Source organism: Haliotis rufescens, unplaced genomic scaffold, assembly GCF_023055435.1.
Source record: "Haliotis rufescens isolate VD_foot unplaced genomic scaffold, xgHalRufe1.0.p SCAF_25, whole genome shotgun sequence".
Taxonomy (NCBI): domain Eukaryota; kingdom Metazoa; phylum Mollusca; class Gastropoda; order Lepetellida; family Haliotidae; genus Haliotis; species Haliotis rufescens.
The window spans coordinates 3,743,216-3,769,312 of NW_025963946.1; the positions used below are offsets into that span (position 1 = coordinate 3,743,216).

Here is a 26,097-nt window from a genome sequence, read left to right on the forward strand (position 1 = left end):
GTAACGGAGGACTGTGATAGTAATTTCAAAAAGTGTGCCAATTGTTCAGGGAGTCATTCATCTTTTTCTAAAGATTGTTCTATTTGGAAAAAACAAATGGAAATAAATAAAATTAAGTTCACCAGGAACATTAGCTTTGCTGATGCAAAAAAACTTGTTGACGACAAAGCAGCAACAGAAACTTATGCTTCTGTCACTAGACCACCCACTCAATCCACCCCAAAAGTAACGACATCGTCTATGACGTGTCAAACTGACTTGACTTGGGTTAAAAGTGACACACCTCAGATTGTCGCAACTGAACAGTCCACACAGACCACTAAATCTAGTCCTGACACACAGCTGCTATCTCAAGTTCGCTCACAGTCATCTTCTCAGAATTCTTCAATATCTCAGGAACAAACATCTCAGCCTGCTCAACAACCTCGCTCTGAATCAGATTTGAAACTTGCCAAAAGCAAAATGAAACTAAAATCAGAAACTTCAAAGGGGTCAGAAAATCCGATCCAACTTTTTAATAAGTTTGGATCCCTGGAGGACATGGATGTGTCCGAAAACATCCACCCGAGGGCACATAGCTTGTCGCCCTCCAAGAAAGTGCGGGGTAGATCCCCCATCAATCCCCCGAAGAGATAGTTTCTTTTAATAATGTTGTACAGTGGAATTGTAGAGGACTACGTACTAATTTTAACGAATTACATCTATTAGTTCAGGATTTAAAACCTTCGGCATTCTGTCTACAGGAGACTTTTCTAAAGCAGACAGATACTTTTAACTTACGCCAATTTCAAGCTTATCATTATTTTTCTCCTCCTGGTGATAGGGCCACTGGAGGATCTTCAATCATAGTTAAGAATGATGTTATCCACAGTCCGATTATACTCAATACAAATCTCCAAGCTGTTGCAGTGCCACTAACTTTGAACGTTGTTTTTACTCTGTGCTCACTGTATATTCCGCCTTCTTCAGCTCCCAGGCTGTCAGATCTTCAAGCTCTCTATGATGAACTACCTAAACCCTGTATAATAATGGGTGAAGTAAATTGCCACAACCCCCTCTGGGGTGGTACACACACTAACACTAAAGGTAAAATACTTGAGGATTTCATCTCTAATAATGATCTATGCATTTTCAATGATGAATCTAGCACTTATCTGCATCCTGCAACTGGGACCTATTCTTCTCTCGATTTGTCACTAACTGATTCTGACCTTCTCAATGAATTTGAATGGTCGGTACACAATGACCTTTGTGGAAGTGACCACTTCCCAACTATGATTAAAACAATAATTCCATCTGTTCTTCCACCTTCAACCAGATGGAATTTTGAAAAGGCAAATTGGCCTTTATTTCAAACTCTATGCATAAACAAAATAACTCCTGATTGTTTCAGTAATGTTGCTGATCCTATTCAGTTGTTTTCTGACGTTGTAAATGAAATAGCCAATGAATGTATTCAAAAGTCCTCTACAAATCCGCATGTTCGTAAACCATGGTTCAACACTGATTGTAAACAAGCTAGGAAAGCTAGAAAAAAGGCAGAAAAATATTTCCGCCGCCACCCAACTGTCCATAATTTAAATAACTTTAAAATGTTAAATGCTAAAGCTCGTCGCACCTTTAAGCAAAATAAACGCCACTCTTGGCGGACCTTTGTTTCCAAATTAAACTCCAGAACACCAATGTCTAAAGTGTGGAATATGGTGCAAAGGATAAAGGGTAAAGGATCAACACCTAATGTTCATCATCTCAAGGTGGGTCACACACTATTGACCAATAAATGCGATATAGCGAACAAATTAGGAGAAATTTTAAACATTCGTCCTCATCAAATTATACCCCTAAATTTCAAAAGTTTAAAGAACAAGAAGAAAGAAAGAAAATTAATTTTAAATCCAATAATGGTGAGGATTATAATGAAGTATTTTCCATTCATGAGCTAAATACTGCCTTAGGGCAAGCTCATGATACTGCTACAGGTGCTGATAATATCCACTATCAGTTACTGAAACATTTACCTGACTCGTGTTTAGAAACCCTATTGAATCTATTTGATACTATCTGGACAACGGGAAATTTCCCCTCATCGTGGCGGAATGCTGTTATAATACCAATACCAAAACCTGGCCGGGATCACACTGATCCTTCAAATTATAGGCCAATATCGCTTACTAGCTGTGTTTGTAAGACAATGGAGAGAATGGTCACTAATAGATTAACATGGTACTTAGAAACAAATAATCTCATAACAAATATTCAATGTGGTTTCAGGAAAAATAGAAGTACTAATGACCATTTAGTTAGATTAGAATCATTCGTAAAATATGCCATCATCAATAAACAACACACCGTATCTATATTTTTCGATTTAGATAAAAGGATCTTCATGAGATGGGGTTGAGAGGCCGTTTGCCTTCTTTTATATCTCAGTTTTTGACAGATAGACATTTCCAGGTACGTGTGGGATCCACTTTGTCTGATTTTTACGATCAAGATCAAGGTGTCCCCCAAGGTAGCATCTTATCAGTAACGTTGTTTAGTATAAAGATTAATAGTTTAGCTAAGGTTTTGAATAACTCCATTGATGGTTCATTATTTGTTGACGATTTTAATATATCATGTCGAGGTAAAAATATGAACACGATTGAAAGACAGTTGCAACTTTGTCTAAATAAAATTAATAATTGGGCAGAGCAGAACGGCTTTAAATTTTCTAAATCTAAAACTAATTGTATTCATTTCTGTCGAAAATATCAACCACATAAGGACCCAGAATTACATCTAGCTGGATCTCCAATAAAAGTCGTAAAAGAAGCTAAATTTTTAGGAATAATTTTTGATCATCACCTTACTTTCTTACCGCATATTAAGTATTTGAAAGCTAAATGTCTGAAGGCACTAGATTTATTAAAAGTCGTTTCTAATTCCAAGTGGGGAGGAGATCGGCCGACCCTCCTTCACTTATATAGATCCCTTGTTCGTTCTAAACTTGACTATGGCTCCATCATTTATGGTGGAGCCTGTAAAAGCAATCTCAAACTTTTAGATTCCATCCACCATCAAGGTCTACGACTCTGTCTTGGTTCTTTTAGAACATCTCCTATTGACAGTTTATACATTGAAGCTGATGAACCTTCTCTTAAACAACGCCGTATAAAACTATCGTTGCAATACATAACTAAATTATATTCAAACACGTCCAATCCAGCTTACAACTGCGTTTTTAATCCTCTTTATGAGGATCTTTTCATTAAAAAGTCCTCCCTTATTCCACCACTAGGAATCAGAATTAAACCTTTCATTTCTGCTGCAGGACTTGAGCTCCAGAATATATCTCCTTTCCATCTTCTTTCTTCTCCTCCTTGGCAATTGGTAAAGCCACAGGTGGATCTTACCTTATCTAAACTAAAGAAATCTGACACCAACCAACTACAATATCAACAGGAATATAATCAGTTACGTAGCGAATATAACACTTACAAATCAATATTTACAGATGGATCCAAGGATGGAGGTGCTGTTGCCAGCGCCACCATCATTGGATCCAGAACTATATCAATTAGATTACCTGATGACTCTTCAATTTTTACTGCTGAATCAAAGGCCATTTTAACTGCTTTAGAATATATAAATAAACATTCTAAACATAAGGAATTCGTTATTTTTTCGGACTCCTTATCATGTCTTCAGGCAATAAACAATACTTCGTGTCAACATCCAATTTTACTTAACATCATTGAGTTACATAATAATCTTGCTACTGGCCAATACGACATCGTTTTTTGTTGGTTACCCAGCCATGTCGGAATTGTTGGTAATACAATGGCTGATGCTGCTGCAAAAGCAGCACTCAACAAATCTGTGACACCACTTCTTCTACCCTACAGTGATTATAAACCTGTTATTAGATGTTATATCAGAGAACTAATGCAGAAGAAGTGGGACACCCAAGTGGGTATAAATAAATTACATGCAATAAAAGCAAATATCGGTTACACCTACTTGGGTTGTCAGTCCAGATTTGAAGGGGTCATTTAAAGACGTTGTCGTATTGGCCATTCAAGGTACACTCATGAATATATTTTAAAAGGTGAAGATCCTCCATTTTGCATCCCTTGTGATGAAAGAATCACAGTCAAGCATGTCCTGCTTGACTCTGTTGATTTTTCCATCACAAGGGATAAGTATTTCACAGTTTCATCGCTAAAGGATCTTTTTAATCACGTGAGTAGTCATTTAATTATTGGGTTTTTAAAAGAAATAGAATTATTACATAAATTTTGATGCAATGTTCTGTAAATAATACATATTTTAGTATTGGTAGCGGAAAAATTGTTAACTGAGATTGTTTGTGGCTTTACCCTTGATGGGGGTTGAAGTAGTGTAAAATGATTGTCCCCCTGAGAGGGTATGTCAGACCACGTCATTCAAAGTAATGTTTTTTCACCACAATTTTAATCGTAGAATATATGTTCATTTATTCTGGCTACATTTGTCATTAATCGCCAACAGCGGAAGGGATGATGTAAATCCGGCTGGGGTCCATGCAGGTAGCAAAAGTACTGTAAGTCCCCATGGACCCTAACATGGTGATCTACCTTCAGCTGCTGGGGATCTATAGCCCTTTTTTATATTGTACCGTCATTTATAGTGCTATCTTTTTTTATAGTTGTATGCTAGTTTTAAATAATAAACTGTGATATTCTAGTAATTTTACTGTCCATCGATGACAGGTTTTAATTTAGTTAAAAATGTATGTATTCAAATTGTCACATTTTTCGTCACGATATGGCTGGAATATTGCCGATGTGACGTAAAGCATTAACTCACTCACTCACTCACTTTGTGAATCGAACCAATTTATTCTATCTTGAATATGAGTGATTTTTCATATATTAACCAACATGTATGGTATTCACGTTTCCATTGGTAGTTAATACATATCATGAAAGTGCTAAAGTGCCCTATTTTTGCCACTTATCTCTAACAAAATCATTTTTGCTTATTGAGTAGAATATGTTTGTCTGCATTAAAGGTTCAAATAGAGAACAAATTACTGTCAACAACGTCTGATATAAACTTATATCAAGTTTATACAAAGAAAAAGCAGTATTCTAGTCTGATTAGGACATATTAATTCACAGGACAGAATACCAGAACAACATTTATCACAATGGCAAGTTACTTCAAAGAAACAGACGAATGGCCGATTTAAACTTATATATGAGTTGTTGGCCATGTCTATCATACATTGTCTATTCTTATTACTATTAACCAGCAAAATAATGTAAACAGTATTAGTGAGGTCCATTACAGGGGCAAGTGTATGCATTTAACAGTGCTAATGTCTCTTTAAAACAAAGGTTTATATTATACATGGAAGAAAGTGTTGGTTGCAACATATTCTAAATAGACAAGTATATTCACAGTGAAGACATACTGTCTGCTATAAACGAACGTATATTCCCACGACACAGCAATAGTAATGAATATTCATTTCAAATACAGGTGTATCCACAGAACCACTACGGTATTGACAATGTCTAATATTAACGCATCGAAATTGTATTCGTAAAGAAAACATAACAACATCCATTAGAGACAAAGTGTCATTATAGTGATATCTGCCTACGTGCACATTCAAAGTATATATATGCGTATTATGCGTAGAAAAGTACAAGTGTATGTGTGTGTGTATATAAATATATATATCGTAGTGGTAATGTCCACATAAAACAAAGACGTGTTGATGAATACTTTGACATTGGTAACACAGTCTTAATTCATTGCAATTGAATTCATAAGTACTGTATTTGTATTCCTTAGAAGAAACGTCTATTCAGAGAAAACAGCATTAACAATGTCCCACGTAAATGCTTGTGGATTTATAGACAGGCATAAGCTCTGCCATCAACGAATGTTAATTCACATCATCAGCAACATCGACTACAACGGCAAGAACAGTACTCAGGACTGATTTAGATCGGGCATTGTGCACGTCTAACATGAACACATAAATAAACAGTATATGCTTGTCGTAAGAGGCGACAAACGAGATCGGGAATATTGCTGAGTGCGGCGTTAAACAACAATCAAACCAAACCAAACCACAAGACTCAGTGTAAGCCAAATCCTCCATTACAAAGTGAGAACCACTGACCGAATGACCGAATAAATCGTACTGCTAGGGACATATATACATTTCCTCGCTGTTGATTAGCTGATTTCGAATCATAGAGGAACATGCATTTTAGGTGCTCAGATCAGGCTTCGCAATCTCTGGAAAATTGGGTCATAATTGTAGGATCCGCCTCTATTCTGTAGTCCGATGAGGCAACAGTCATAAGAGTTTGGGAGCTCAGGTCACACCTCCCGTCAGAGGTTCGCCGGTCTGCAGAACGGCAGACAAAGTTGGTTCTGGCTGTACAGTGGTCCGTGCACTGTTGTTCTGTCACGCCGGTGTAGGTAGCCATGTTGTTCCCGCCTATATAGTAGCCACGGATTTTAGTGTAATGGGGACCGTACGTCGTGCAAGCTGCAAACAAATCAGAGTTGAATTGTATATTCCTGTCGCATATTGCATATACGGAGTTGAAAACTACTTCTTTTGGTTTGAATTATATTCAAAAGGACTTTTGACTAGAGGAGCGTATACAAGCACTTGCAGAAATAGAGGTTGCCCCTTCACTGTCGTTTCCAGAATGCCCCAGCAAAAATAACATTCCATAGTTGCTTTATTCCGCTACATAAATATGAAAACAAAATGCAATTCCACCCAATGCCATCCAGTCTAAATATATCATTTCTTGTTTGTGAAAACACATGTCTAATACAAGACATTAAAAAACGTCTTTAGGGTATTACATATATTAGTATATACATATATATACTTCCTGTTTACTGACATACCTTACTGTGTGCGAAAACAATTGCCAAATGCACTACATCTTTCAAAGAGAAAGCCCGATGCTTTAAGTTACTTAATAATCAAGTTGGCACTTCAATCTTAGACACCTTACAGAAACATGGGTATCAGCTCTTACAGAATTATCAGGCCAACACAAGGAATTGGTTCAGTACACAAAGAAGCACATCTACCTTACACATGACAACTTCCACTTCAATTTCCACTAACCTACGAATGATATGTACAAACTATGTAGTTAAGGTTTAGTTAAATAAAGTTGACTTGCAGATGTCTGTTTAGTAGATAATGTCTGTTCTTATCTGACATAAAATTGCAGAAACGTTTGGTGAGCCACTAGTATTGACATCATTTGTTCCCCAGTATCCAGGAAAATAAGTATATTTTTAAAACTAACAGGAAAACCGCGTTATCAGAACACCCCACCATAGGGCACCTTAGAAATCTGTTTGTTCATATAGTAGTGACTCTATATGAGAAAGGGAGGATAAAACAAGGAAATACTAAAACAATTTCAGTACATCAGTTCAGTATATACAAAATAAGCAAAATGCACAAGTTCACGATTTCAGCTGAACGTCTGCAAAGGTTCATAATATAATAGAAGGCAATTTCCGAGATATGCTCCGGATACGAATGCTACACGTTTTTTAGTCTAAGTCTAGTTTATTGCCAAGGAAACAAACAAACATATTTTTTTTCCTAAAGAGCTGTCTGGAAATGAATAATGCCTCAAAAAGAAAGAAAGTGCATGTCTTATGGGCATTGAGAAAACACATTATTTATCTAAAAAATTCTTTGATCATGTCTTATTTTTAGAAAAAAAATGTCTTTTCTAAATCTCACTTTGATCGGTCGTTGTGAACTAAAATTCCTTTTTGAAACAACAATGCGGCAAAAAAACATAAAGCAGCCATCTTTTCAAGGGACTGAGTAAAAATAGAAAGAAAAAAAATGTATGCATACTTGAAACACAAGATTTTTGTTGTGGTGAGAAGGATAGCCCTGGATCACACATGCACTCGGAGTGGACACAGACAGACCTTGTCACGGAACAGTCTGTATTTTGCTGACATGTAGATCCAATAAATCCTGTAGCTGCAAAAACAACAGCAAAAAAACCATCCCATTTCAGTAGGTGATCATCAGATGCATTTCAAAATGAGCATCAATATCTGAGGCAATATGCATGTAAGATTTAATAAAGTGTTAAAATCAATAATCATTAGTGAGTGAGTGAGTGAGTGAGTGAGTGAGTTGGGTTTAACGCCGCTTTTAACAGTATTCAAGTTATATCACGGCGTGTCAGCTTGATGTGGGAGGAAAGCCCGAAGTGATGCAGGTCTCAGACGTTTACCACTTCGGTGAAACCCACGAGCACGGGTATGGTGCTGACAAACCTAGAAACATAATCGGGGCGAACCGGGATTCGAACCATAATCATTAAGTTCCAGAAGGCTTAATAAAACCAAAGGTTAATTGATAATTAATTGATAGAGGTTTTATTTCATCACTCACTGGCATCTTGAACCCATGCTGTAGTAGTGAGTGTGTGAGTTGGGTTTAACGCCGCTTTTAACAGTATTCCAGTTATATCACGGCGTGTCAGCTTAATGTGGGAGGAAAGCCCGAAGTGATGCAGGTCTCAGACGTTTACCACTTCGGTGAAACCCAAGAGCACGGGTATGGTGCTGGCAAACCTAGAAACATAATCGGGGCGAACCGGGATTCGAACCTACAATCATATGTTTCTGGCGTGCCCAAGGGACGCGAATCGCGGCGCCTAAGACGACTGGGCCACCCTTGCCCCCTCATGCTGTAATAATTAGCGGCTGTATATGTATGTATATATGTATGTGTATACAAGTCACTTCAAAAATGAAAGGGCGACATTTCATTGACTGGACTGGATTGGAAGAAAGGTTTTAAGATTGACGCACTCGGCAGTACTAGGCAGTACCACACATTACCTGTCACTGATACAGAACAAGGAAGATGTTTGCTTTACAAAGTCCCCACCTTTTCACGAATGTCCTAAAAGATTCCCACCAGGAACATGAATCATGATTCCGGGGTAGAATAGGTCTTCAGCAACCCATGCTTGCCTTAAAAGGGGACTATGCTTGTCGTAAAAGGCGACTAACGGGATCGGGTGGTCAGGCTCGCTGACTTGGTTGATGCATCTCATCGATCCCAATTGCGTGGATCGATGATCATGATATTAATCACTGGATTGTCTGGTCAAGACTCGATTATTTTACAGACCGCCGTCATATAGCTGGAATATTGCTGAGTGCGGCGTTAAACAACAAACCAACCAACCAACCAACATGAATCATGAACTATTTTGACCGTACCAAATCAGATAGCTGCTGATCTCACAACTATCTATCTACATTCTGTGATCTCAAATACTGTCGTTTTGGTTCTTTGCTAGTAGATATCCTCACAAGACATCAGCACTTCTTGTTAAATGACATCGCTTCCACACATAGGAAAACACATGTCAAATGCAGTAAAAATTGTACTCTGCCTCTAGGCACTTCCGCTTAAATGGCCACTCGTTCTGCAGTTGGCATAACACATGCCCAGTGCAGTACAAGTTGGAAAAGCAAGTCCTATGCCTCGACGACGTTCAATGTCATCCAGTCACTTAGGTGGTGTTACAAATATGAAATTCTGAATTGCGCATGCTGTATTAGAATTTCTGTATTAAGTTTATAAACGTAATACAGCGTTTCTTAAACGTAGAGAGAGCAGGATGAGGTGGTTTGTTGTCAAATATATTGGCCAGGAGAAGCTGTAGTGGAACTTCAACCCAAAGCGATTTCCACTCACGATTTCGCGTCTGCAGCAATGTCCCCTGCTTCCTTATTCTATACTATAACCCACGTTATATTTACAGTGTTCCCTCCTAAACTCTTCTGTTTCAAAAACCTCAAATGACTTAAATAGCGTCATTGATACTCGTGAACTCACGTCCTTTGAACATATTCTGTTATCCATAATATTACATGCTTGACAACTGACTTTGTATTCAAAGAGCTGAGTTCATTGTGTGCCCAATTGTGTTTGTTTGTATTGTTGGATTGAAAAACAACATGTTCCTCCCTCATCACTCTTTTCTTTTCTATGGAATACTGTAGGTGACATTCTCGCAATCTCCCATTCTCTCTATCTCGACCTTTGGAAACGAGCTAAATATGCCAAAAATACGAGAATGCGAGATCGCTGGAACACGAGATATGGCCAAAAGATTTCGCGATCTCGCATTCTCGTGTTTATTATACAAAGCACTTTTTTTCAAAAGTCGACAACGCGAGAATGCAATATTTGGACATGATGCAAAATCTCGCAATCTCGACTTGACAAATTAGACCACAAAAACACAAGATTGCGAGAATGCGACATTTCATTTTCTAGCGATCTCGCGTTCTCGCGTTTTAGACGCTGTCCGTGCGCATGTGTAATATCATAAGGTCAAGGCGCATGCGCACGTTAGTTGCCCTGTGGTCATGCTTCTTTCATGCTCTTCATTATCCAACTAGCATTTAGCAAAATTATGACTTGAGCTTGAAAATGCTATTAATTTACATATGTGGAGTAGAGTCCTCTCCTTTTGGTACAGTTTCCTGTGTGCTTGAAATTGAAACCCTCAACATGCTCAATATAATTTAACAAAACGACTTGTGTGCCTGAATGTCCAGTGATAGTGAAAACATTACAGTCCCCGGAAGCTAGAAACAAAATATCACTGTCAGTGAGAGAGTAAATATTGCTTAAAGCCACATCAGCAGTATTGCAGCTATTCGCGGCTCCACAGTCAGTTACAGAAATAATCACAGGCAAGTGAGTTTCTCCATAAGTCAATATTATACACGGCTAACATATTCATTAAAACAAAATTCTCAAACACCAATTTGAAGCATTCGGCTAAAATGAGATTGTCCGATGTTTTCACACGACACCATATTCGCTACTTTAGGCCATACTAAATATATTTATAGATTTTCATCAAAACATGCCTCCTTACATTATTCAATTGCATTAACGTTCATAGAAATAGAAATATCGCTAATATGTATGTTCCTACTCCGTACACGTAGCCCTAGTGAACACGCATGATGCGCATCGCACCCTTCGACAGCAATTGTACACAGATGCCTTAAATAGTTCGATAAGAAAACAATAGAATGTTAAAAATAAAATGCGCCCGTCGCCCATGTTTATTTTTTAAAATTCAATCAAAGTCTAACAATTAATATATTACGGTCTTGACATCCACATGACAGGCATGCTCATACTGGAAAAGTACCCCCAATATCCAGCCTGGGGGACCGGCATGGCTCTGAATATGTGGGTGAGTTTGGCTTAACACCGCTTTGAACAGTATTTGTATCGCAGTTAAACCCCGGCTTGTAAGCCTGAAATGGGATGATACCCACCATCATAGGTTTCTGGCACGCCCAAGGGACGCAACGAGATCACTGTACAGGTAATTGGCAGAAAAACGCGAGATCGCCACATGGTCGCAATCTCGCGTTTTTTAAGATAGTTACATATAGAAGAAAGACAAGTTCTATGGATGAACAACTTCTTTATTACACTTGCTTGATAAAGGTGTTAGGTGTTAGGATCTACACCCGAACGTCGCACTAATTGTAATAAAGAAGTTGTTCATCCATAAAACTTGTCTTTCTTCATCACCCAAACTTCTAAATGCCACTGAAAGAAGTTATAGTAACATATAACTGTTTAGGCAATAGACCGATCCAGTCTGTCAATCAAAATTGGCGCAGGCGTCAGTTTGATCCAATCAAAAGGCCGGGCGCGCTTTGCGGATGTGTCAGATTCACTTCCGGGAAGCCACGTGGCTACGTTTTTTACTATTGTCATTCGCGATATCCATTACGTATCGCTGGGATTAGATGTATACCTTTACTCAAACCCACAGAAAAGTGAAAGGGAGATAAGTGTTTGAGGCTGATCAACGTTTGCGGTAGCCCTCACGATCAGTTAAATGTCGCCACCATCTTCTACGGGACCCTCGTCTGCTTGAAGGTGAGAATTGGCAGGACTTTTCGCACTTTTACACATATGCATACTCAATACGGGTAAATGACAACACGTAGAAAGTTATGATTTTACGTATGTTATAAAATAAGATAATGCTTGTAACTGCAAAATCTTTTTTGGATTATGTATTTTGGCAACATCGGGCATTGAGTTAGCAGGTCATATTGCTTATATGTGAGACGGCCGTGACACACTAAAAACAAATATGACAGTGATCTGGTTCCGGTTAGTGCAGAACGAAAGCTGCTATTATTTACATTGAAGTACAATCTAGTGGGAATTGTATTCCTCTCTCTTAGATATGATTTATTTTGTAACAGATTTTTAGATATGATTTATAATTAGCTTCAAAATCACAAGGGGCGATCGGGTAGCCTAGTGGTTAAAGCGTTCGTTCGTCACGCCGAAGACCCGGGTTCGATTCCCGACATGGGTACAATGTGTGAAGCCCATTTCTGGTGTCCCCCGCCGTGATATTGCTGGAATATTGCTAAAAGCGGCGTAAAACCAAACTCACTCACTCACTCACTCACTCAAAATCACAAAAAAACACAATAAGCCTATCTATTAATATTGCAAAATACCAGAGCATGATATTGAAAATTACTCTAGCAGTAATAAATCTTTCGACATAGAATTATAATCATTGTCAATGGTTTTCGTTCCACAAAATCTTTCAATTTAATTCATATAAGTTCCCATTAAATCATGCTTTGACTATTTCAGCATTTCTATGAAGAGACGGGACCCATGCAGTAATGAATTACTTGATCCCATTATTGTGAAATGGAATCATCCCTTCAAGGTTAGAAAGAAGAGGAAAATTTCGTGAGAATAAAGTGAATTACTAAAATATTTTGACAGATTGAAATGAAAACAATCTCAGTTGATTTAAGAAAATTATAAGTTTAGAATTGTTTGCAACATAAGTTATTCACTGGTAGTGAGCTTAATGATATACATTTTAGTGAAACAATATAACTGTTAAAAACGATTATAAGTGTCGAGTCATTTTAATTAATTAAATTGAAATAATAGCAAGTCTTTTTTTATGAACTCAGAGTAACGTGGGTAAGTAATGATATAAATTATAATCTAATCAAGTTATTAATAATTATTCCAACCAGTTATTTAATTGATGCCGTATAAAAGTAAGATTAATATGATTTAATTGCACTAACTAAATAACACTACGTGATATATTTTTAAAAAATATGTTTTTAAAAAATGACAGGTGAAAGTGATTACCAGTATCATAACGCATGATACTTATAATTATTTTAAGATACAAAGAATTTGTAAAAAAAAAGGCAGTATCTCTTTGTCACACCCTGATCAGGCATTATCTAGAGTGCCTGATCAATTCTAATACAGAATAAATTATATAATTCTTAATAATTTCATATATAGCTGTGAATATTGAAATGTATTTAACCTCAAAATGTAATTGATTTGAGGATATTGCCAATATTTAACAATTGAGCAAGAGCTAGTGTTTATTAAGGATGTTGGTTATTTACATATTGTTCACGTTTTGGTTATGATTATGTTGAGAATGAGCTTTATATTTACTTCACAGTGATTTTGCTGGCTTCAGGACATTTTCAAATGGGTTTTTTGTCTTTTGCTATAACTTTACCCAATTTTAGAACAACTTTAGGACATTATGGATGACAGTCAGTATCCTAGAAAAGGAACTGGTCTGAATCCCTGTTTGCGTGTATTTATATTATTTAATGTCATGTTCACACCAGTATTTGTGAAGCATACTTGGGATATATGTTTAAATATCTAATGAAGTCCAGGTGTCCAGCTACATGATATTTGGATTTAAATGTATATTGTTTCATGCATAAGTAATACTTGTCACTTCACATGTGATTTGTAAAATGAAATATATATTGTTTAGTGTTATGTCCTGTAGGCATGTGGTTTCTGGAGCAATGAAAGAATTATTGTTTCTTACTAAGTAACAGCCATGATGTCAACAGGTAATTTTGTTGATTAAAGCTTTGAAGTGATACACACAAGGAAGAGAATTTAAGGAAGGTGGTGTTCGTCATAATTAAGAAGTTGACCTCCATAAATTCTCTTCCTTATAAGATATTTGTTGTACTTAATTTACATCTTTAGTTGTTGACAGTAATAATTCGTGGATTCATGACAAGTCTTTTGAACAAGATCTTATATGAATTTTAATTTGTGTTGTATATGTTATCAATGCAAGTTAATTGATGGGAAAGACTGCAGACCCTGTCTTCAGATACTTTTACCATCGCAGGTTTCCCTTTTCTGGAACGTGGATCTGATTGATTTGATATAACCATGGCAGTTACAAGTGCTCATTTTATCTTGGATCCTCTCAATGTTTTCAACTGTTCTCACATCCCAGTACCTAAATACTGGCAGTTTATTAAGTCCAATATTCTGGAAATGTGACCAGGGATTTTTATCTAAATTTAGAATTCCAAACTAAGTGCCCTTGGCAAACAGATTCGGGAAAAAACTAATGAAATAATTTCCTTACATTCTGCATTATTTAGGATGGCATAGATACGTCAAAACCTTTGAAGAGGGACAGTTTACTGACATCTGCTACAGATTTGGGGCCGAATATCAGCCTCTGAGCAGGTCCAGATTTATACCTGGTGACATGTCCAACCCCATGTTCCAGATGCCTATATAAAATACATGTCATGATTCATACATTATATAATAAAACTGATGTAATAGTGAGAGGAAATTATATTCTACTCTGATTTTATAAACTATATTTTTTAGTTTATTTAATAAAAAGACCCACTAACTCTGTGCCTTTCAGGTTATATTGGTTTAGAGTATGATTGATTTTTTTAAAAACATGGTAGACGGTCAATCTCATTAAAATCAGACCGAAGTTCTTGCTGCCGTTAAACAAAGATCTGAGGACATCATATTACGGGTCACGTCAGAACGACCTTTCGGGAACTTTGACCGACCACTGAAATGACTTACAAGGAGTCGACATCAGCCAATTTCAAAGCAGCTTTCTCAAGCTTTACAGCACTCGTTTCAACCTGGCGACTTCCATTTGAGACTACGCTTGAAAAATATGTTGACACAGTTCTAGATTAATTTTTGAAAACTGAACAAACGAACATTCCGTAATGTCTAATATATGGTTGAGATTGTATGGCAGTGCTTCCCTCCTCCGTTCAAATGTTTGTCCAACGGAAGCAAGATATAGGCGATAATTTGGCGGAGTCAGTCGTACGGGCCGTAACTGTCGTTCGGAATACCCCGTGTTAACGTTTTCGAGGTTGCATGATTAGAAAACACATTCCAACTGTCACTTTCATGATCTAAGATCTATCAACAAAGATCTCATCTTAATGAGATTGGGTAGACGGGAGGCCTTTTTTAACATTTTTTTTTTCTTATCGAACTTTTTACGACATACGTGTACAATTACGAAGCTATTAACATGCATAGGGCTAAGTGTGTGGAGTATGTTATCAAGTAAAGAAAGCAGGAACACACATATTAGCGATATGTATATCTATATATATTTTCAGGAACTTGGAGGCAGTAGTATAAGGGTTACGCTATTTTGCAGGCCATAACCATTCGCGAGAGTCCCGATGTATTCCATTAACTGCCTGACCAAGGAGGGCAATTGGAAAGACCGAGGGCTTCTGCAAATGATAATGCCTAAAAAGACAGCGTTACCGTGATAATAGCTAAAATGGATAGAATTTGTTATCAAATAAACTTAACAACAATATCGGTTTTGAAACATTAATTTTACTGCAATCCACAAACAACGAATGTCACTGACCCATGTTTATAAATATGGAAACGTCATAGAACAAACCAGATAACGTCACTTTTAAACGTCATATGACTTCAACTAACAGCGGGCGTGATAATGGTCCGTCGTCAAGCAATATGAGGGCATTATCAAGTTAATTAAGATAGCTACGCGTTAAATCGCAAAGAAATATGAAGAACGAAGTGTAGTTTATTTCGCGATAAAACATTGTTCTATCTTGACGTCATTTCCGGGGATTCGAACATGCGCTCGCAACTTGATGACGTCGTATGTTTGACGACGTTATTTGTGATAGCGGAGTGTCTAGTGAGTTGTTCCCCATTGATGTAGTAGGCCAACGCAAATAAACGCGATGGCCGAACAATCGCATACTCGATCGTACGATAATGTACATTTTACCAACATACTTAAAGAGGCTGTACATAATGTTGATATCTCATATAAGCATTAAACGATTCGTGGTCGTCGTTATCGTACAATAACACCCCCCATTGTTTATTCTCCCTGCAGTTTTTTATTGTACGGAAATAAGTCCAACTCGTCGTTTATTTCTAAATCAGTGGCCCGCTCATTTCTGATTACATGCGGGCGGATGAATGATGATTCTATCCAATTAAGCTATAAAATAATGTAAGGCGGGATGTTTTGGAGTCAATAATATTAATATTGTACTTCAAATTGGTCTGTGCGAATTTTGCATTAATGAATATGCTCGCCGTGTGTAATATTGTCTCATGGAGAAAATCACTGTCTTTGATTACTTCTATAACTGACGGTGAAGCCGCGAATAGCTTCAATACTGCTGATACGGCTTTAAGCAATATTGCTCCCTCACTGACGGTGATAGTTTTGTTTCCAGCTATCGGATACATTAGTGTTTTCCCTATCATTGGACATTCATGCTCACAATTTCTTTTGTTAAATTATATTGAGCATGTTGAAGTACATAGAAAACTGTTACAACGGGGGAGGAATCTACAACGAGGGAGGACTCTAGTCTACTCCACATAGGACATGAAAGAAGCATGACCAAAGGATAACAAACGTGCGCATGAGCCTTGACCTTATGACACTACGCATGCGCACGGACAGCGTCTTAAACGCGAAAACGCGAGAAAATTAAATGTCGCATTCTCGCGATCACGTATTCTTGTGTTTGGGGCATATTTAGCTCGTTTCCAAAGGTCGAGATACCGAGAGTGCGAGATTGCGAGAATGTCCCTTACAGTGTTCCATAATTTTCCTAATAAAACAAATGAAGATGAATTCTATTTCTCTTTTACATTTGAGAACAATGTGCCTGAGAACCATTTTATTTTGATATGCAGCTTTGATCAGTTAGCTTGTCGGTTAACATTCCGAATATGACCTACAGCAGAGATCAGGAAGTTGTGGCTGCTCCTCCAGTTTCAATTATTTGTCCTTACATCTCTGGTCTTTGAGGATTAATGTTTGGGACCCATTAACTGTATTTTTTAGGAAAATACGACGTATCGATTTATCTTATTATTAACTTTCCTCATGACAGGCGCTCGGCGTTGAGGGGCTAAAACAAGGACTGGTCCGCTCGGAGTCAGTAAATTGTGTCTGAGTTGGGTATTCATGTTAAACTGCGCCATGGAATCTCAGTGGGCTTGCACTATAAAAATATATATATCAGTTCGGACTAGTACAAGCACGGACACACACACACACACACACACACACACACACACACACACATATATATACACGTACATGCGCGTCGCTATAGAAGTGCAATAATCTTGGACGCGACGTTAAACCCTGTTTCACCCACCACCACTGCCACTGCAGTGAAGGCAGAAAACAGACTCAACGTTTCTTCCACGTGAGCACCCTGATGTGCATCCTTGGAATTAGCTGGAATGACCGAGTAACAAGCGTTAAATTTCTTTCCCACGGCCCCACATCGACCCAAGATGAACCTGAAGAACTTCCTGTACGGTGAGCTCGCCTCCAGAAAAAATGAGACGTGAACTTCCCCACTTCCTCTTCAAATAGGTCTGAAAGCGGGACTTGATGGCGGTGAACTTTGATAGGTGGGAGGGGTTCAGCAGAGGGCAAAGGGGAGGCACGGCAAAGCTGTTGCAAGTTGCCAAGGAAAAACGGTCTAAACGGGAGGGCAGCCAACGGACATCCTCAGGAGACTATCTACTGCAACAAGGACTGCCACTCCCAAGTAGCCCCCTACAGCTCAGGAACTGCTATGCAAGTGCCAGTTCACTTTACGTCAGAGCGAAAACAAACTTGACCATCATGCACAGAAGATCCTGTATATTTTTGCGGATGTAGAAAACAGTTGAGCTTCTAAATACTTAACAAACTTTTTAAAGAGTTGCAAAAATATCATTTCAAGTAAAACGGTTGCAGGTTGCCTTATCATGGTCATTAAAACAGCTGGTCTTTTGACACCCTGGCACCAACAAGTTAAAAATACGTCACTCAGCAATATTCCAGCTATATGACGGCGGTCTGTAAATGATCGAGTCTGGACCAGAAGATCCAGTGATTGACATCATGAGCATCGATCCACGCAAATGGGATCGATGGCATGCATCAACCAAGTCGGCCTTTTACGACAAGCATAGTCGCCTTTTACGGCAAGCATGGGTTGCTGAAGACCTATTCTACCCCGGATCTTCACGGGTCGATTCTTTATGCATTAGGTCTAAATATGAAACAGATGAGGCAGATAAATCACTGGAATCGACAACTATTCAACCATACCAGGTCATCCATATACTTAAAGCTTATCTGCTCAGTTTTGATTTTGCCAGTCCGACAACAAACTCCAGTTCATATGCAAAAAAAAGAAACATATTTGCAAGAATGGGAGCACAGTTTGAACCAATGGGGATGCCTACAGCTTGGAAATACCATATCACCAAATTTCAAAATGTGATCAAAATTAGGTAACACAGGCACAGGAGATTTTACATTGAGAATGTCCTTCTTCAAGAAAGTCAAAACTTATTCAGACGGAGCATAGTAAATTGTTGTTTAACAAGTCAGCATTATTGCAGCTATACGACTGTGACCTGTGAATAATCGAGTCCGGACCAGTCAATCCAGTGACGAATATACTCACACGCAAAAGAAACGGAAGTGGTTTTATGCAAATAGGTAACAAACACGGAACCATCAATTGATACGAGTTTTAGCATGTAGTGAAGCCTGATGGTGTTACCAATATTTTTGGTTGCATTTTGGGAGCCCCGAGTAAAAACGCAACATAAAAAAACGTATCGCCAAAACGCACCATTACAATGAATATGTGGGTAGCATGCACCCATTTCTCGCGAAATCGAAAATGCACGAACTGTAGTGGGAATAAAACTGTGGCCGATTCTTGGACCTACCACTCCTTGGTCAACAATGCCAAGCAATAACTAATATTCAGAGAAACCAGGCTATGGGACGTATGGAAGCTGGAGAGTCTGTCCAAGATGTTGCCCGTCATTTCAACGTTAACATAACCACAATTTACCGTCTCCTGCATCGATACAATGCTACACAGACCCCAAATGACCTTCCTCGGAGCGGTCGTCTTAGGGTCATCACACCTCGACAAGATCGGCAGATTACCCGTCAACACCAGCGACATCCGTTCCTAACTGCAAGTGCAAGTTCTCGACAGACCATAGGAACACATAATCGACACATTAGCCGGGACACTGTGATCCGACGTCTCCGTTCCAAAAACCTCAGATGTCGCCGACCAGCACGTCGTACTGTTCTCCAACCACGGCATCGACAAGCACGACTTCAGTGGGAACAGGGTCATCACAATTGGCGTCATCGTGAGTGGAGGCGTGTCATCTTCTCTGATGAAAGTCGCTTTTGTGTCTCCCATGCAGACGGAAGAGTCAGAATTTGGCGGCGTCGAGGTGATCGTTTCGCTGACAGAAACGTTGTGGAAAGGGATCCATGGGGTGGACCTAGCGTCATGATATGGGCAGGGATTGGACTTAATGCGAGACTTGGAACCCTGTGCTTTCTAAATGTTGGTCAAGGTCGGGGGCACAGCGTCACTGCTCAGCGGTATATCGACCAAGTGATCAGACCCCACGTTGTTCCTTTTTTTGCACAACATCAACAACACATTTTCCAGTAGGACAACACTCGTCCCCATGTTGCCAGAGCTACCATGGCCTTTCTGCAACAACACAACATCCGTGTTCTACCGTGGCCAGCCCTCAGCCCTGATCCGAACCCCATCGAACACTTATGGGATTAGGTTCAAAGGTGTCTGCACAATGTGCACCCAGTCCCTACAACTGCCGATGAACTACGCACAGCTGCTCTGGATGTGTGCAGGAGGATCCCTAGGGCCTTCACAAATCGTCTGATCAACTCAATGTACAGGATATGTGTGGCAGTGATCAATCCTAATGGTGGTCACACTAGGTATTGATCATGACTGACATTTTGGATATTGACTCGAAACTGTGTAAGCCCTTAACATTTGAAAAAAACAATTATGTCATCTGCCTTTTAATCCATTAAACTGTCTTCAGTCAAATGTTTGTCAATCTTGCCCTATAAGTATTTCTTATCTTTACTGTTGAAAATAAATAACATGTATACTGCATACTCGACTTGCGTTTCTTTTGCGTGTGAGTATATATTGTGAACAACGATCTGCACTGTTGGTATACAAAAAAATAAAAGTCACTGAGCCTGACCATCCGAAACTAGCATCACATAGTGGGGACCACTTCTCGAAATCCCAACTGAACACTTTCAGTGCGACAACAGACGCACTTATCTTTGATCTGTTGTGATGACAGATGTTTGTGAATTATGCATCAGTTGTTTCATGTTTGGAGTTTCCATTTGTTCACGTTTTATTGTTTTATTTATTGTCGCATTAGCAAGATTTTTAAAGGACTATTAACTGATCTCTTTACACTCTTGATGTATTGTTTCACGCCTGATGTTGTTCTGAAATTATTTATGAAAGAATCCTTCACTTCGCGACGCCATGTATTTGCTTGTCTTCAAATTGATGCAAATAATTTCGTTCTCTTGTGTCAGTGGGGGGCACGGGTGACCTAGTCGTCTAAGGCGCCGCGATTCGCTGTGCAGAGTTGCGTCCCTTGAGCACGCCGGAAACCTGTGATTGTGGGTTCGAATCACGGTTCGCCCCGATTATGTTTCTAGATTTGTCAGCGCCATACCCGTGCTGGTTGGTTTCACCGAAGTGGTAAACGTCTGAGACCTGCATCACTTCGGGCTTTCCTCCCACATTAAGCTGACACGCCGTGATATAACTGGAATACTGTTAAAAGCGGCGTTAAGCCCAACTCACTCGCTAACTCATGAAGGCGACTAAGGTACTGACCTTTTTTTATCTTTTAGGGGGCCTGGGTTTGTTTTTGAGACTAGACAATTTTTACATCTACATCTTTTTTAACTAAGACTTTAAACATGAAAACAACACACAACACTTGTGCATTGGCGCAGTTTACTCAGTATTGGAGGTGGTACCCTGGGGGCAGCTTCAAACCACTGATTGGAGGTCACGCACATTCTGGTTTATATCGTCATGATGAAGTTGTTTTACAGCGGTGCCGCATTGGCCATAGTTATTATACACATTCGTTTTTATTGAAGGGTGAAGATCCACCTTTTTGTATCCCCTGCAATAGTCCAAATACTATCAAGCACATTTTGCTTGATTGTGTAGATTTTGCACTCGTCAGACAACACTTTTATGATAATGTTTATACCCTATCTGAACTTTTTAACTCAGTTTCTAATCACTTGATTTTAGAATATTTAAAAAAAATCAAACTGTTTTATAAAATATAGCTTCTTATCTGATTAATCAGTTTTTACTCTTGACTGTGATATTGACTGAGGTTTTAGTGATTTTCATCATCACTTTTATTATGTTTGATTCCATATGGTCAGATTAGACATTTTCTCGCCGCGAATAGCTGCAAGATTGCTGATGCGGCGTTAAGCAAAAATTACTCACTCACTCACTGGGGGCAGCTACCTGTCCAAAGTAATATCCAAGTGCCATTATGAAACACCCGAGCAGGTCACAACCCAGGGGAGATAACCCACTGGGGTTACCATTGATGAGCAACTCCCCTCCCCTCCCCTCCCCTCCCCTCCCCTCCCTGCCCGTGTCAACAACTCGACATTGTAAATCAAGCAAAACCACGACAACCCATCGGAGCATCCTCTCGAGCAAGCCGCTGGACCAACCCCAAGCCATTAACACATAGCCAAGGGATACTCGTAACTCATCAATACACATTGCGCCCAGCTACCTAGACATATTAAAATATAGATTTCCCCAAGGTTCTCGCCACTGATCCCATATGAGATCATTCCCAAGTTGGCATTTGCAGAGCCCCCTGAACGGCGAAACTTTCTTATCAAATTAAAGACATGTACTGACTCACGGGTGGCCCAGTCGTCTAAGGCGCCGCGATTCGCTGTGCAGAGTTTCGTCACTTGAGCACGCCAGAAATCTAAGATTATGGGTTCGAATCCAGATTCGCCCCGAGGAGTGAGTGAGTGAGTATGGTTTTACGTCGCTTTTAGCAATATTCCAGCAATATCACGGCGGGGGACACCAGAAATGGGCTTCACACATTGAACCCATGTCGGGAATCGAACCCGGGTCTTCGGCGTGACGAGCGAACGCTTTAACCACTAGGCTACCCGACCGCCGCCAGAAACCGAGGTGATCTTCATAGCAAATCTTTCTACTGTTCCTTTTGTGTCCATCGATGTGGCGACATAAGCAAGTATTATACGTTCAGTCTCATTAAAAACGGGGGCACGGGTGGCCCAGTCTTCTAAGGCGCCGCGATGCGCTGTGCAGAGTTGCGTCACTTGAGCACGCCAGAAACCTATGATTGTGGGTTCGACTCCCGGTTCGCCCCGATTATGTTTCTAGGTTTGTCAGCGCCATACCCGTGCTCGTGGGTTTCACCGAAGTGGTAAACGTCTGAGACCTGCATCACTTCGGGCTTTCCTCCCGCAATAAGCTGACACGCCGTGATATAACTGCAATACTGTTAAAAGCGGCTTTAACCCAAATTCACTCACTCCACCAAGGGATGTGGCATATCTTCTCAGTGAACGTATTTCCTGCTAACTGGAGCATGTCTTACACAACACTATGCACAATAGGATGCAGTTGAGTGTTCTACATGTCTTCCTGTCATTATATTAACATGAGATATTCCCTGTCCACAGCACACAGCACAGCATGTTTGTTAATTGACACTAAACTATGCATTATTCCAGTTATGTAAGTGGAATCTGGTATTATGCGCACACACGCTGTCAGGGTACAATGTCATACCCATAAATAAATATAATTAACTTAAAATAGTCATCAGGGGCACGAGTGGCCCAGTTGTCTAAACGTCGCGATTCGCTGTGAAGAGTTGCGTCATCGTTCGTTTATGGTAATTACAGTTGGGTCGTATTATTCATTGAGACCGCCTCCGTGGTCTAGTGGTAGAGCGTCCGCCCGGAGAGTGGAAGGTCCGGGGTTCGATCCCCCGCCGCGTCATACCAAAAGACGTTAAAAGATGGTACTTCTTGTTACCCTGCTGCGGCGCTCGACATTAAGGTGCTAAAACAAGGACTGGTCGGCTCGGAGTCAGTATACTGTGTCCGAGTGGGGTATCCATGTTAAACTGCGGCATGGTATCTCAGTGAGCTAGCACTATAAATCGGCATCATTCCGGACTAGTACAAACAGCCACACAAACACATTCACGTACATGCACGTCGCTTTATAAGTGCAATAATCTTGGACGCGACGTTAAACCCAAGCTGAAGCATGTTTTTGACATTTAAAATATACATGTAAAAAAATAACATTCCATAAAAGCACCTTCCATCAGGCCCGTACTTGTTTGATGTGTGTACAAATATTCACAAAGAAATTGAACAGTATATTAGCTGTGTTCCGGAACTGATCCAAACTCTGAAATAAGTCAACCGCGAAAAAGTGTTTTTGGTTAGATAAGTGTTAATTTGGTGTTCATTTTGAGATAGAAATTATAACGTAACAGGTATTTTTAGTGTGATATTGTCAGTTATATAATTAGGTCATTTCATTCTTCGTTTGTGTCTCTCTCTCTCTCTCATGGATGATAGTGCTGGTTATATTATTATGTTATAATGACAAGACGATTAGAGTCACTGTGCATGTGCACAGCTAAATGTCTGCCACTAACACCCCTCTATTGATCAATAAAGTACGTATTAATAAAACTGTTTAACTGTATTAACTGAACCAACCATCCCTGGTCAAAACAATTTTAACACATAATATTCATTTTTTTAGAAAACAAATTTAGCTTCAATAGCCCTGTGCAAATTGATTGGCATAAATACAACATAATTAATAATATTTTGACAATGCTTCAATCTACACCGTCAATCTACACCTGGCACATTGTTCACAAGAAAAACTGTCTCGCGAATTATGTTTTATTGATAAACATCCATTTCATTTAGAAATATCAGGTTAACGTTCAACACAAGATTGTGTTCCCTCGTCTTTCCGTGTTGACATCAGACTGATCGTCTTTACTCGGTAGATCTTCCTCGCTGTCAAGACAATTTTGACTAGCCACTGGCTCCTACTGAATGAGTGAGAGAGTTGGGTTTAACGCCGCTTTTAACAGTATTCAAGTTATTTCACGGCGTGTCAGCTTAATGTGGGAGGAAAGCCTGAAGTGATGCAGGTCTCAGACGTTTACCACTTCGGTGAAACCCGAGAACACGAGTATGGTACTGGCAAACCTCGAAACATAATCGGGGTGAACCGGGATTCGAACACACAAACACAGGTTCCTGGCGTGCCGAAGGGAAGCAACTCTGCACAGCGAATCGCGGCGCCTTAGACGACTGGGCCATCCGTGCCCCCATGTATGGCATGAGAAGTGGTATTGCAGATTGGCTGCAGCATCATACATTGTGTAAACAATGATTTAAACATCAACGTGTTATTTGAGTCAACGTTACCCATTAAGATTAATTACAAGCAAGTATTGAAGATCCGGGATAGAATAGATCTTCAGCAACCCATGTTTGCAGTAAAAGGCGACTTTGCTTGTCGTAAGAGGCGGCAAACGGGATCGGGTGGTCAGGCTCGCTGACGTGGTTGATGCATGTCATCGAACCCAACTGCGTGGATCGATGCTCAGGATATTAATCACTAGATTGTCTGGTCCAGACGCGATCATTGACAGACCGCCATCATAAAGCTGGAATAGTGCTGAGTGCGGCGTTAAACAACCAACCAACCAACCAACAAACAAACAAACTAACAAGCAAGTATGTATCATCGTGTCTTTGAGTGGGTAAACTATTCTAAACCAAACTACTTTCTTGATAAACTAAATTACCTTTCTCAGTTTCGTACAGCATATACCCCGGACCTGGATCGCTTGCGGAGTTTCCGTTGAAGGTGACGGCGTACCCCCGACAGACAGATTCTCCTGTGTTCACTTGAAAACTAACACATGTTTTCTCTCGGAAACAGATGTTGGCACATTCAATTCTTTTCGTTGATGGTTTTGTCCACAACAACCATCTTGAAAACAGCCGGTTGTCAAACGTCATGGCATGAGTGTGTGTGACGTTCCCACAGTCTGGAATGGCCTGAATCATATCTTTCGAAAATCGCAAAAATAGAATCAGAATATAAAAGCCTGTTTTTTCCATGCTTCATATATCAAATATATATAGTGACATAAATCTTACGCGTGTTCACGCCCAGGACAAGTAGAACAATGATCAATCCGCGTGTAAGTGTCTGTCAAACTGCAGACTCTAGGAATCACGCAGTATGTTCAGAATTGACTTTACAATGCTGATACGGATACGACGAAACGTATCCCCTACAGACATTGTGTGTTTGGCTTCGTTGGTTTGTATATATAATTCATCACATCAGCACATAGCATGAAATGTAGCCCATGAAGCACATCCTGTTGTTTATCACTGAGTCGACTAATGGAGCCTTCTAACAGGAATCAATCGACATTGTGATTTTTCACTCGGCGTTTATAAATAATATGTCCTTTCAACATACGACTTGTGACGTTGATTCCCCTTGTCGCATCTCTGCACAGCGAATCGCGGCGCCTGAGACGACTAGGCCACCCGTGCCCCCGTTTTTAATGAGACTGAACGTATAATACTTGCTTATGTCTCCACATCGATGGACACAAAAGGAACAGTAGAAAGATTTGCTATGAAGATCTCCTCGGTTTCT

General features: G+C 39.6%; 1 protein-coding gene across 1 annotated transcript; it reads right to left on the reverse strand.

Moving 5' to 3' along the window:
* Positions 1-5,812: 5,812 nt before the first annotated feature.
* Positions 5,813-25,675, reverse strand: LOC124122945. Its single transcript, XM_046486150.2, has 3 exons — positions 25,226-25,675; positions 7,892-8,023; positions 5,813-6,535 (listed from the first exon to the last, which is right to left on the reverse strand). Exons 1-3 carry the CDS (start codon positions 25,542-25,544, stop codon positions 6,264-6,266), a joined length of 723 nt encoding a protein of 240 aa, XP_046342106.2. The 5' UTR covers positions 25,545-25,675; the 3' UTR covers positions 5,813-6,263.
* Between the last annotated feature and the right edge of the window lie 422 nt (positions 25,676-26,097).

What these genes read in the sequence shown, in the direction of transcription:
- LOC124122945 (XM_046486150.2), bottom strand. Translation starts at nt 25,544, where the DNA reads ATGGAAAAAACAGGCTTTTATATTCTGATTCTATTTTTGCGATTTTCG. An exon ending in GCTGTACGAAACTGAGAAAG is followed by an intron (nt 8,024 to 25,225) that starts GTAATTTAGTTT and finishes TTGTTTTTGCAG; the next exon opens with CTACAGGATTTATTGGATCT. An exon ending in ACAAAAATCTTGTGTTTCAA is followed by an intron (nt 6,536 to 7,891) that starts GTATGCATACAT and finishes ATTTGTTTGCAG; the next exon opens with CTTGCACGACGTACGGTCCC.